The following is a 13,617-nucleotide window of genomic DNA, read 5'->3' as shown; positions in this document are numbered from 1 at the left end:
TATTGTATTATAATTTTAAACTAGTATTGACTGTCAGAGAGGCCAACTTGTGTAATGCTTATAAGCATGAGCTCTGAAGCCAGACCACCTGGCCCTGCTGTGCCTTAATTCGCTGACCTTGGGCAGTTTTCTCATCAGTAAAATGGAATTAAGAATAGAACCTGTTTTATAGGGTTGTGAGGGTTAGGTGAACTACCATTCGTGAAGTGCTTATAAGAGCACATAGCAAATACTATATTCCTTTTAGCAGCTTTTCCTGCTTTTGTTGCTATTCTTATTATTGTTTCCTGGATGTGAAAGCTGAACTTGCCTTCTTTTCCTTCTGGAAGATTTGGGCAGAAACCCAAGTAACTTAGTCTAGACTCATGCCTGGGATAGAAGCCTAAAATGACTGGCCCCTGGAAATCTAGACACTTTTGCAATAGGGAAAGAATGCCTGTTTTCAACTTAGATCTAAGTTTGGATGTTGGTCTTGCCCCTTAGCTACTTGAGTGATAATGTAGAAAATATTTTAAAATGGAAGAGAATAATGCCTACATTGTAAGGTGCTGAAACTTAGAAATGACAGAATAAAGAGCTGGTTCTTCTTATATGCTCAAAATATTGGAGCTATTATTATTATTTGAAGAGACAATCTAGCCCACCCTAAGTCATGCAGATGTGGAGCTACTTGGTGAGTGGAGAGACTGTTGATAAAGTTTATTTAATATTTAAGATGAAGTTTTAAATTTGCTTTGTAATAGAAATAATTACAATATTTGGTGTATTTATGTATATATTATATATGCCCACTTTAATACTAGGGAACTCTTCGGGACTCTTCAGAACAGACTGTTAACATTTCTTTCTTGTCTTTTGAATTGAATGTTATAGAAATCAGCTCTCAGGAGGAAGTGTGCAGTCTGTAAAATCGTCGTCCACACCGCCTGCATTGAGCAGCTAGAAAAGGTAAGAGCGCGCCCCCTGCTGCAGCTTTGTTACATTGCAAGTATTTGGTCTTCAGAGGCCCAGTGTAACTTTCTAGTTCCAACTTTTTGAAAACAGTGCCCTTAAAAAAAAGCTGGAAGTGCAACATTATTACCAGATTAATAATGGAAAGACAATGTTTTAGGGTCATTCACTCTCTTGTTTGCTGAAGTGTAATTTGATAGCATTTTACGTTGACTCTTGGGAAATGGAATAACAGTTAGATGGAAAAGCCTGGAATTCTCTTATTATATCATCTCAGTTCAAGCATTACTATTCACCCATAGGCTCTTCCACAAGTTGTTTAAGAAGGAGGAAGTTCTATAAGCTTTTTATAATTGTTGTTCACATGTATCTGACTTGTGTGGTTTACTTCTTCTCAAAGTGCCTGCAAGGGAGTGAGCCAAGCTGGAAGCCGGCTCTCAGTCTGCTGGGCAGTGCTCCTCCTGTTGCTGCTCAAATGTGTGGGTGGGACTGGAAGTGACATCCTGGTGGTGTCGTACCTCCAGAATAAGTGGATTCAGCAAAGTCCATTTATTTGTTATTTAGGGGATGGGAAAGGCTCCAGTAGTGAGTTGCCTGCCATCCTTTTCCCTTTCACACTTCCTACTCCATTTTTATGTGTGTTTCTCTGTGTATTATCTATGTTCTTGAGCTGTCATGGGTAAAAGCATTGAAATATTTTAGTCCCCCATGACATTCATTTAGTTTCACTGACATGACCAGTTGATCCTAGCTGATGTCTTATGGCAATGACTACCAACATGTTATCTTAATATTTTTTTTTCTGCCCCAACTTCACTTACTGATCTCTGCCTTCATTCTTTTGCTCCTTTCACTTTATCGAGTAGCTAACCAAGATGTCAATGTACCTACTAGGAGACCTCCACATCTAAAAGAAAAGCAATGCTGAATCCTTTTATAAAGAATAACTCCGGGCTGGGCACGGTGGCTCATGCCTGTAATCCCAGCACTTTGGGAGGCTGAGGCGAGCAGATCATGGGGTCAGGAGATGGAGACCATCCTGGCTAACATGGTGAAACCCTGTCTCTACTAAAAATACAAAAAATTAGCCAGATGTGGTGGCACGCACCTGTAGTCCCAGCTACTCAGGAGGCTGAGGCAGGAGAATCGCGAGAATCGCTTGAATTCAGGAGGCGGAAGTTGCAGTGAGCTGAGATCGCACCACTGCACTCCAGCCTGGGTGACAGAACGAGACTCCATCTCAAAAAAAAAAAAAAAAAAAAAAAAAAAAAGTAACTCTCTTGTCTTTGAATAGTCATCATAATACTAAAAAAATCTCAAGTTTATATTTTCTATTTTTACAATCAGAAACCCAGCTGGGTAGTTTCAGCTGCCGATATCTTTCCTCTGGCTCTTTCTTATCTCAGTTTCTCAAATTTGTGGTGTAAGAGCATTATTGTTTAAAGATACTTAGATTTCATTCTTGAGAATGAAGGAAAGGGGTTGGAGATATAGAATCACCTGGGATCTCAGTTGATTATCTAATGCGATGATTTCAAAAGACTAAGAAGAGTATTGTTCTGTGTTCTTTGAAGGTTTTGCTTTTCAGTCTCAATATCTATCACTGTTTTTTTTCCCCGGGTAATTCAGTCTAGTCTGATGCTTATCTCTAATATAATATACTTTTCTTTTTGAATGACAGATTAATTTCAGATGTAAACCAACATTTCGAGAAGGAGGCTCAAGGTCACCAAGAGAAGTGAGTATTTCAGAGCTTGATTTCAAGTATCACCTTCGATGTCTCATTGATTCAGTGGCTTCATAGATATTCACCAGGGAATAAAACATAAACTCTCTCTCTCTCCATTGCACGCCAATGTTTTGTTAACACATCCATAAATACAACCAATAAAATCTCCAAGTCTTTTCAACATGTGCACACTGGACTTTATTCTCATAAAATGTACTGGGGAGTTAAGATCTTACCGCATGAACCAGAGACTAGAGGAAGGCGGTAGTGGTAGAATTGAAGGGGTAAGAAAGAAATAGACTTTATTTATTTATGTGTTTTGAGACAGAGTCTCGCTCTGTCACCATGTCTTCTGGTTGATTTTATGTGCATTTTCCCATTTTGAGTGGGTATAAACGACTCATGGGGCAGCAGAGTAACTGGTTATTCCTCTAAACCCTGGAGTCAGATGGTCCACTTATAAAACCAGCCTTGATGCTGTGTGATCTTGGGCATCTCACCTAAGCTCTCTAAATCTTGGTGTTTTCGTTTGTTAAGTAAATGAATAAATACATCATAAGCTAGAACTATATTCAGTTCTCGGTCTCTGACCCTCCCATCTGGTCGTGAAGATAAACAGGTAAAGAGGAAATTTGAATGAAGAGTTGTTACTGATGTGTTAGTGGGAAGCAGAGGCATGACAAGAGGAGACAGCACGTATTTGTTCACATTTTATTTAGAGGAGACAGTGAGCACAGTTCAGGCAAAGATGGAGAAGGCAGGGAGGGTTCTCAGCCTTCCTGTGTTATTCTGGACAGTTTAGCTCCAGGCCCAAAATTGCACTCCCCAATCAGCGAAACAAAAGCCCGCAATGAACAGAACCTGTCCTCCTGGAATGTAGTTCCGCCTGCCCAGCAGTCACTCACTGCTTCCTAAACATTACCATCTTATACGATATCCTCCTGAGCACAAAGTCCAGTAAAGATGATTTCTGATCAATGTATTTTCTCAAGGAGATGAGGTTCCGTTCCACTTATAGATTTACTCCTTGGAAACCTTCCCGGATGGTCTACTCCTCCAGTCAGCTCTGTGTAGTAACAAATAGGAAAGAGAGGAAAGGGGTCAGCGAAGGGGCTTCTCCTGAGGAGCTAAGTTAGTTGAGAGGAGGGTGATTAGGAGGTGAGTGGTGAGAGCCTTCTGGATAAAAGGAAGAGCATGGAAATCCAAATGAGAGACTGTACTGAGTAAGACATGAGATCTGAGATAGTAAGAGCTAGATCGTGAAGGTTCCTGTAAGCCATGCTGCAAGTTGAGTGTTTTATCATCAGGATAGTTGGGAGGTGAGCATTAAACTACTTTAAGCCAAATATTGTTCAGGCTGTAGTGTGGAGGAAATACCATGCAGTTCAAGAGTTGGAGGCATACAGGCAACTTTCAGAAGCCATGCTAGTGGTCTAGGCAAGAAATCATGGTGACATGAACTAAGAATAATGTTGGTAGATATGAGTTTGGAGGAAACAAAATTGACAGGATATAGTAACTGATTGAATTTTGAACACAAGAGGAGCCCAGACTAAACCAAGCTACTGCTACACACACACAGAGAGACAAAACAAAACAAAAAAAACTGAAAAACTGATTAGATGTATGAAAATGAGTTGATGTGAGGATGGGGTGGGGAGGTAATGACTTTAGTTGTAGAACTATGAAGTGTGAGGTGTCCCTGTTGTCCTCAACTGGAGATGCCCAATAGAAGGTTGAGTGGGTATATGAGTTTGGAGCTTATGAGAAAGACTGGACTGGAGGTCAGGCATTGTGAGTCATCAGCATATTTGCACAGTAATAAAAGCTGTGGGAATAGATGAACGTGGAGAGTGGGAATAGGAGATAATTGAGAATTACAAATGTTTAAAGACAGTTGATGAAAAAAGACAACATGAATATGAACGCTCTAATTGTTAGTGGCAAAGCAAAAGGATGGGAAAAAATGTGGAAAGAGAGTAGGTTGGGATGGAGGTTGTAGAAAGAGTAAAACATAGTTGTCTTCATCGATTGTCTTCTCCCACTGTGTTTGTGCAGCATAGCAGCAATAGGAAGGTTGTGGGCCATGCGCAGGATGAGGCGGGCAGGAGAAGAATGATAGGGCTGTGGTGTCTTAGTGCCACCCAGAGTGCGGACAGCGTGGGCCAGAAGATAACTCAGTGATAACTCAAATGAAAGAGGTGCTTTATTTAGGAAACTGGAAGAGAGAGTTTCATGTTAAGATGGAGTTTATGACTTTCCAGCCTGGGGATTCATATACCTACCTTTAGCTTTCTGCCCTCCAGTATGTATCTCTCTCTATTGCTGGGGTCAGTGTGGAGGCAGGGGAAGAGAGAGAGACAATTTTAATTGTGCAATTTTTCTAATACAGCATGTTTTTGGTTTTTATTAGCCTGTACCACTTCTCTGAAGCTAGACCTTCCATAAGGGTTTTGGATATTCTCCCTTGTCTTCTTATCAAGGACTTGAAATTCCTTCCTTTAATATGTTTTCATCACCCCCCTCTATTTCTAGATAATTTCTACCAGCATAAACACACTCTAATAATTTCTATCTTTAAAAAAAAAAACCAAAAACACTCCTTAGCCACCAACTGTGTCTTACCTACTGCTCTAGTTCTCAGTTTTGTAGTCACTGCCAAGCTTCCAGAAAGTGTTAACTATATAAATTATTTTCAGTATGTCACTTTCTAGTCATTGTAACCTGTTCTAATCTGATGTCTGCTCTATCCATTTACTGAAAATGCTGCTGCTTTCAGTTTGCCTATGATCTCCTATATGCTAAATGTATTAGGTGTTATTTATTTTTCTGTTCTTCTCAAAAATATTCAAGATACTACATATTCCATCCTTCTTGGAATGCTCTCCTCTCTTGGCTTCCCATATCACCCTTTCCTAATTTTCTTCTTGCTTCATTGGATAGCCCTTTCTATTCTTTTTCATTGCTTACTCCCCCAACCTCTGCAAATCCCTCTGAGCTGAGTTCTTGTCTATGTTCTCTTCTCTCTGCCCACTCCTGTTAGAGGAGCTCATCCGGTCTCATGGCTTCAAATACCATGTGGGCCGACAACTCCTAACTTTACATTTCCAGTCTCCCTTTCTTGGAGTTACACTTGGCATGTCTTTTGAATGTATCACAGTCATCTAAAATATAATACATCAAACACTAGACTATTCCCATTACCATAAAAATGATTTAAGAAAATCCTATGCACCTCAGGAAATGAGATGGCTGTTGATCTGGCTTCTCAGTTGAGAAAACTGGGGGGTCATGTTTATTCCTTCTCTCATAGACTGCCCACATCTAATTCATTTGCCCGTCCTTTCAATTTTATTTATAAAATATATTTCAAATCCACCCAATTATCTCCAATTCTGTTATCAGCACCTTAAACTAAGGTACTGTGACCTCTCCCCTTTGGCCAATGCAATAGCTTCTTCATGACTCTTCAGTTTTCACTTTCAGTTCACCCATGATTTAAAGAAGTAATCTTTCAAAGTGAAAATTAGATTATGAGGTTGGTACAAAAGTAATTCAAAGTAACGACAAAAACCGCAATTACTTTTGAACCAACCTAATATAATTTTCCCTGGCTTAAAACTCTCCAGTGGTTTCCATAACTCTTAGAGCGAAAGCAAACCCTCTGTCTTGGCATGAAAAGGCCCACGTCGTCTGGCCCCTGCCTGCCTTTCCAGCCTCCTCCAGCTCCCATATAGACTTTCTTTCCATTTGTGTGGCACACACAAAGATATTCCCCACCTTTGGATATTTGTGTATTTCATTGCTGTACTAAAAATCTCTTTGCGTGACTGTTTCTTACAGTTAGGCTCAGTTCAAATATCATCCCCCTCAGACACTGTCTTAGTCCGTTCAGGCTTTGCAATGAAATACCATAGACTGGGTGGCTTATAAGCAACAAAAATTATTTCTCACAGTTCTGCAGGCTGGAAGTCCAAGATCAATGTATCAGCATGGTCCCATTCTAGTGAGGGCCCTCTTTGGGGTTGCAGATTGCCACCTTCTCATTGTGTTCTCATGTGGAGGAAAGAGGGTGAGAGCGTTATCTGTTGTCTCTTTTATAAGGACCCTGATTGCATCCATGAAGAATCTATCCTCATTACTTGATCACCTCTCAAACACCTCACCTCCTATTACCATTGCATTGGGGTTTAGGATTTCAACATACAAATTTGGAGGGGACACAAACCCCAGTCTTTTGCAGAGGTCTTCCTTAACAACCACCTTTAAATACATAGTATATTGTTCTTTATCAAAGTATCTTGTTCTTTCTTTTCAGGGCACTTTGTATACCGTAATAATATAGGCATATTACTGTTTGCTTGTCTAAAGAATGTCTCCCTCCTTTAGTGTAAATTTTGGGAGGTCACTCATAGATTTTGTCCTAAATTAATTGCATCAAAACACAGAGTATGTGATTGATGGATATCCGCTGACCGAATGCATTTACAAAGGTATTCATTTCTCTCAAAATGTTTAGGAACTCTTCGTCTAAAAGGACATTTTGAAGATGAAACTCATGACTCACTGACTATGACTCATTTGATATTCTTAATTAAAAATTAATAATTCTTACTTCTACTAAGTTAGATGTTTACCTAGTAAATGAAAAAACATTTGCTTTAGAATTAGTTTGACCCTAGTTCGAATTATACCTCTGCTTCTTTTCCACTAAGTGGTAAGAGTCTCTGGAGCACAGATTGTTGGTCACTATGCCCTGGCATTTGCATAGTGCCTGACGTATGACAAGTTTTAAATAAATATTTGTTGGAGCCATCTAAGTTGAATCTTTCTGGATCTCCTTTTTCTTAGTCATAAGCCATGATGGATTGGGTTATGATTTCTAAGATCCTTTCAAACTCTATAAAATATATACATACACACACACACACACACACACACACACATTTATATATATATAATTTTTTATTTCCATAGGTTTTTGAGGAACAGGTGGTATTTGGTTATGTGAGTAAGTTCTTTAGTGGTGATTTGTGAGATTTTGGTGCACCCATCACCCGAGCAGTATTTACCGAAACCAATTTGTAGTCTTTTATCCCAGTTCAACTGGCTGTTTGAAAATAGCCAAGCAATTGTATTATGTATTTTTGCTAACAATATTGAATATAAGCCCTGAAATAATGCATTACCAATACTTTAACACCCATAAGTAATAGCCCTTTCCTTGCCCAGTGCTTGAAGTTGTATATGAATAATTCAGAAGTTATTGATGAACAATAAAAAGGTTTTATGATGTTAGAAGCCTTGCTTTGCTATCTTAACAATGTGTCAACACTCACATTTGCAGTGTTAAGGATCCTGAGTCCAATGTCAGTTCAACAACTTAGGAGCTCTTAATAATGGTCAAAAGAAAAGAGGGTGAGAAATTAAAGCACTTGGGATATAAGGATTAGAAAATGTAAATGATTCTATAGTAATGTTATTTTCCTTATTGATGAAGGCAATTGATGATCCTCCCCTCCTCCATGGTAACTATGTGATTTAATCGTCAAAGAAATTAGGTGGATAATTCCATTCAGTTAAACCCACATGTATTGGATGTTTGCTTTGTTCAAACTATCATTAAGCAGCAGTAGAATAAATTTCTATTGGGCCTAAAAAGAACTCTGGACAGAAGGGTGCTGGACATCTCAAATCACAGAGCTATATTTTGGATACAATTACTCATTTTCTTCTATGATAGCGATTTTGTATAAGTTAGTTTATCAATCCATGCCTTAGTTTTTGACTTATTTTCTAGGAAGGATGATATTAAAAATATTTAACAAATGGAAGAGCCATAGAGAGTAATATTTAAATAATTTTTAAATGTTCTTTTTTTTATTCCCCAACTAAACTATATGATATTGTACATCTGCTTACCAAATTATATACAGTAGTCCCCTCTTATCCATGATTTTGTTTTCCAAGGTTTCAATTACCCAAGGTCAACCACAGTCCAAAAATATTAAATGGAGAATCCCAGAAATAAACAATTCATGTTTTAAATTGCATGCTGTTCTGAGTAGTGTGATGAAATCTTAATCCATCCTACTCTGTCCTGGGATATGAAACACCCCTCTGTCCAGTGTATCCACTACTTGCCCATTCATTACTTAGTAGTTTTCTCAGTTATTAGATTGAAGAATCATTGTCTATGTAAAATTTGGTACTATCCATAGTTTCGGTCATCCACTGGGAGTCTTAGAACATATCTCCTGGGAAGAAGGAACAACTGCGTGTTGCAGTACAAATGAGGAAGTCAGTCTTAAGATTCCTAAATAATTGTTGATATATGGAAAGTGTTGGCTGACTGTTTTGAGTAGAGCTGTCACTTGCTAAGTGATCCCATGAGTCAGCCATGATTTCACACAGGTAATTGCATCAAATGTTTCCAACATGTTCCTTCTTAAATTGATAGTCATTAGCTGATTTATAATCGCAATAACTACAGATTTTTTTCTGAACATCAATGATATTGTTCATTTTCCCTCAGCTTCTGCTACACTAACAGCAATTATATTACATTTTTCTATTCTGTATGATACTGTCTGACATTTTTATATATTCAATATTTCTACTACTGTCATTGAAATCATTCATTGGCGTGTCATGTTGAAGTAGTGTGAGCCCTGTCTTGCGGAACAGAGGAAAGGCACAGTGACACAATGGTAAGAGCACAGATTCTGGTGCCAGCCTGTCTGGGTTTGGACCCTCACTTTGACCTTTACATTTTAAGTAATGACTTCTCTGCATCAGTTTCCTTTTCTGTAAAATGAGAATGATATTGACCATGGAAGTCAAACCCTCTGATAATGTGTGAATTGGGATATGCTGCAGTTGGCAGCTGGCTCGGGTTCTCCCTAATGCTTATTCCTAAGCAGGCAGTGGACTAAGGTTCTCATCTTATCCGTTGAGTAGGCAGATGCTAAAGGTGTCAGCAGTAGCCTCAGCTGCAAAGTAAAGAGGTGGAGGGTCCAGTACCTTCATCCTCAGTAGAATATTTGCACTAAACTGATGGGATAGATACTGATAACTGGGCAGGTTATTCTGGAATTGCTGTCATTTTCTTGAAAGCCACAGCCAGCCACAGGATCCAGAATTGTCCATCCATGTGGATATTTAAGGTTGTACAGACAACCACCACCAGCTGGGCCCAGCCCCCAGCATTCTGAGATTCTTTGGGGGAACCAGTAACATTGCTCAGACAATATGATTTGTTTTCAGAAGAGAGAGATCATTGGAATAGGATCCAGGAGACCTATTATGTCAGAAATTAACATTGTAATTGCTTAATATTGAGGAGGTAGAAGTGGTCTCTAATGTTGAGGGGATGCAAGGGAGGAGTCAGAGAGATGCTAGGGGCACTAAACTGCAATTTCCCAATCAACATATATTTCAATATTTCAACAACTCATAGGATTTTACCGATACATTCCAAATAAATGGCATCTCTACTCATGAAAATTCTCATGAAAATTAAAAGAATTATTACTTATAAAATATTTCTTAAAGTACATGGCTCATAGTACACAACAAGTGTTAGCTTTTGTAATTAGCTTCTTTCTTAGAACAATCTAAGCTTGTGTCTTTGTTTTATTAAACTGTGGTAGTAGGAAAAGCGAGACAAACATTAGACTAAATTGTGGGACCATTGTGCTTCTTTATATCTGATTATAGTTAAAAGACCATTATTCCTCCAGAGTCTTTGTTTAGTTTTAGTTTAAGTGGATTTGACATTATTAAGAGAAATAGAGGTGGCATTTCAGTATTGATAATGCTAATGCTTGTTAGCGGTATTCTTGTCACTCTGAATTTCATGCCTTGATATATAACTTTTTTTCCCTCTACACTGATCTATTTTCTGTCCATCTGTACTTACTAACAGAACGGTGCCTGGCATGTAGGAAAAATTTAAATAATTGAATACATGTTAAAGTGAATATATATTAATAAATTAATATATATTAATAAATTGAATATATTGAATTGAATATATTAATATATTAAATATAGTAATATATATTTTAAATTGAATATATATTTATATATTAAACTGAATATATATTAATATATTAAATATATTTTAAAGGGAAAATAAGGACTATGGCTAGACCCTACAATAGACATGTTAGTATTAGATTAAGTGTGTTTTCCCAGAAAAGGGCAAAAGAAAATAATGAACACTTTATGGGTATTGTTGTCAGAGGGATGAATTGTTTATAAGTTATGAGGGCTTGCCTGCATTCTTAGTCCTGAGGATGACTTTCTTGTAATGGTGAATGGTGCTACTTGACTCTGTCCCAGGAGTGCTTGCCTACTTGGGAGGAAAAGGATTTTCTGTATTTCCTATAGTCTGAGACAAAGATAGACCTTGAAAGCTAATCTGTAATAGTTCATGGTACCCAAGGTTGGTTTAAACACAATACCATTGCAGAAACATTGTCGATATGCTTATATCTCTTGTCCTTGACATCTCTTGCCTTCAGCTTTTCTCTTTCTTCACTCTATCTAGTTAGTAATTCTCACATCTATGTCTTGTATTAGGAGATCTATTTCTGAGAGTTTGATCTACATTATCACTAGCTAGAATGTTTGGTGTGGTGCCTGCCTGCCACAGATAAAGCACTACATACCTATTTGTTAAATTGAATTGGATATTGTTGTTTCAGCTTCTCCCCTTCACCTTTCCACTTTTCTTTGGCCATTTCTTTTACCTGCCTCAGTTACCTCCCAGCTCAAGGTCCTCTACTGTGTTCACAAATCTGCAGAGTGTTTGACTAGTAAGACGGTAGAGTAACAGAAATCTGGTGTGGCCAGTTGCCACTAGGAAGACGTGGAGGGAAGGCATGAGAAGTGGAATCTACAGATATGAAAGATCTTTGGGGATGGAGAAGTAACTTCATTTGTCCAAGTAGATTCATGTTTATTGTTAAACAAATCATATTCATAAATACTTGTTTCTGGGCTCATCTGGGCTTAGATCATGGTTTATATAAATCAATAGTATTGCCACATTAAAAATGAATATTGAGGTTTGCAAATTAAAACATATTCAGTCAAGTGCAGTAGCTCATGCCTATAGTCCTAGCTATTCAGGAGGCTGAGATGGGAGGATGGCTTGAGCAGAGGAGTTCGAGGCTGCAGTGAACTATGATTATACCACTGCACTCCAGTGTGAGTGACAGAGCAAGGCCCTGTCTATAAAAATAAATTTTTAAAAATATTCATTTAATTTTGTTTTCCCACAGAATTTTGTACGTCACCACTGGGTGCACAGGCGTCGGCAGGAGGGGAAATGTAAGCAGTGTGGTAAGGTAAGAGCCCAGTCACCTCATGGCCTCGCAGGAGGCTCCCCAGGCCTCTGCAAGCACCTGAGGTGGATGAGTCCTGTCCCCGAATCCAGTGTTCACTACATCAGTTCCTTTTTGAAAGACCTTACTTGTCCAGGTCTCCTTAAGAGGCATTGTAGTTGTTCTAGAACTCACTGCATGAGGCAGTGGTGTTAATAAAAAGAATTAGCACATTTTAAGATACATGGATGCATTTTTACAGTGAATTTCATTAATGATTTTTGAAAATATAACTATTTTGTGAAAATACCCTCATGAAGACAACTGACTCATCATACTTTGGTCAGTAGCAGCAAATCAATGGGTTTGAGTAACACGATGTATGCTGATATAAAATTGTGTTTGGGCAGAACTGTTTAGGACAGCATGGTCAGCAGCTAGAAATGTGTTGCTCCCTTGGGACATTATCCAGTTCCTAGAAGAGATGCCCTTTTTATTTGTGGTTGTTTATATCTACCTCCTCTGTCATCATGACTGGTTATAGGCCCCTCAGGATGCAGCGCCACTTGGAAAAGTGAGCTGGGGCAAGGGGTGGGGTATTATGACTACATACTATTAAATGCCGTAGATCCCATGTGTCATTGACCCCAACAGATTTGGGTTATAGCTTTTTCCAATGTACAAAGATCTACTTTAAGGATGACGGAGTCCTCTGGGAGGGTTAAACTGGTGGTAAATATCACTATATGTATTTGTAGTGTGATTTACCACCAGTTTTTTTAATGACATCAGTAGTAAACTGATGGTCATCAGTAAAGGGAAGTTTTGATTTGGCAGAGGGCAAGATAATTTGGGGGGAATATATTCCTAAATAATTATTCCTCTGTTTGTTTATTCATGTGATTCCTTTGGGTCAAGCATTGGTGTGAGCTGCCCAGGGCAGCATTTTTGAGAGCAGAGCAATGCAAGAAAATATTGGCTCCCTGAGGTAGGGTTGTGGAAGGTGAGGGAGGGAGACTTGGAAAAAATTGCATTAATTTTGCTGTTTTGCCCAGTGCCTGGGAAGAAAATATGCTGTAACCATTGGTTATGAAGGTCTTCTCTGGAAGGCTACACACCTTAGCCTCCAGGGCATAGGCTCCCATTGTAACCAGTATTTTGTCCTCTAGTTCAACCAGGTGGCTCTCAGTTGGTTCTCTTTTAGCCAGTAAAGAGGATGAACAAAACAGGGTGAAATCAGAGCGAGGTAAAACAAAGTAAACAAGGCGAAGCGGGGAGGTGGAAAGATTTGTACCGATTCTTTTTGGCCATCTTACATGTCCTGGGGAAAAGGAGGTCACACCTCTACTCTCCCATGACCTTTCTCTCTTGGATCCATCAACCTCTTCCAAGGTGTTGCCTTGGGGCTTATGGATTTTCTTTTATTTCAAGAATCATTGACTAACTTTCCCATAAATGTGCATGTATGTGTGTGCATGCATGTGAGGGTAAGAGAGATGCTGCAGTCAGGCAGGCATAGCAATTTTTTTTGGTCAGAGATGTAAAGAGTAGTAAGAATCTGGATGAATAGGTCCTTCACTTTGAAAAAAATATCTTCACTGGAGC

The 13,617-nt window shown here is 38.7% G+C and overlaps 1 protein-coding gene across 4 annotated transcripts in view; it reads left to right on the top strand.

Annotated features, from left to right (window-relative positions):
• The window catches only part of DGKI (diacylglycerol kinase iota), a 467,910-nt gene that overhangs the window by 196,980 nt on the left and 257,313 nt on the right, over positions 1–13,617 (top strand). For all 4 annotated transcript variants that reach the window (XM_025379314.1, XM_025379313.1, XM_025379316.1 and 1 more), the window contains 3 exons: positions 874–948; positions 2,633–2,689; positions 11,971–12,036. In XM_025379314.1, coding sequence (XP_025235099.1) covers positions 874–948; positions 2,633–2,689; positions 11,971–12,036 — 198 coding nt within the window. The remainder of the gene's footprint in view (positions 1–873; positions 949–2,632; positions 2,690–11,970; positions 12,037–13,617) is intronic.

This window comes from Theropithecus gelada, chromosome 3, assembly GCF_003255815.1.
Source record: "Theropithecus gelada isolate Dixy chromosome 3, Tgel_1.0, whole genome shotgun sequence".
NCBI lineage: Eukaryota > Metazoa > Chordata > Mammalia > Primates > Cercopithecidae > Theropithecus > Theropithecus gelada.
Note: the sequence above shows the minus strand (reverse complement) of the source record. Positions and strands in the feature narration are given on the sequence as shown.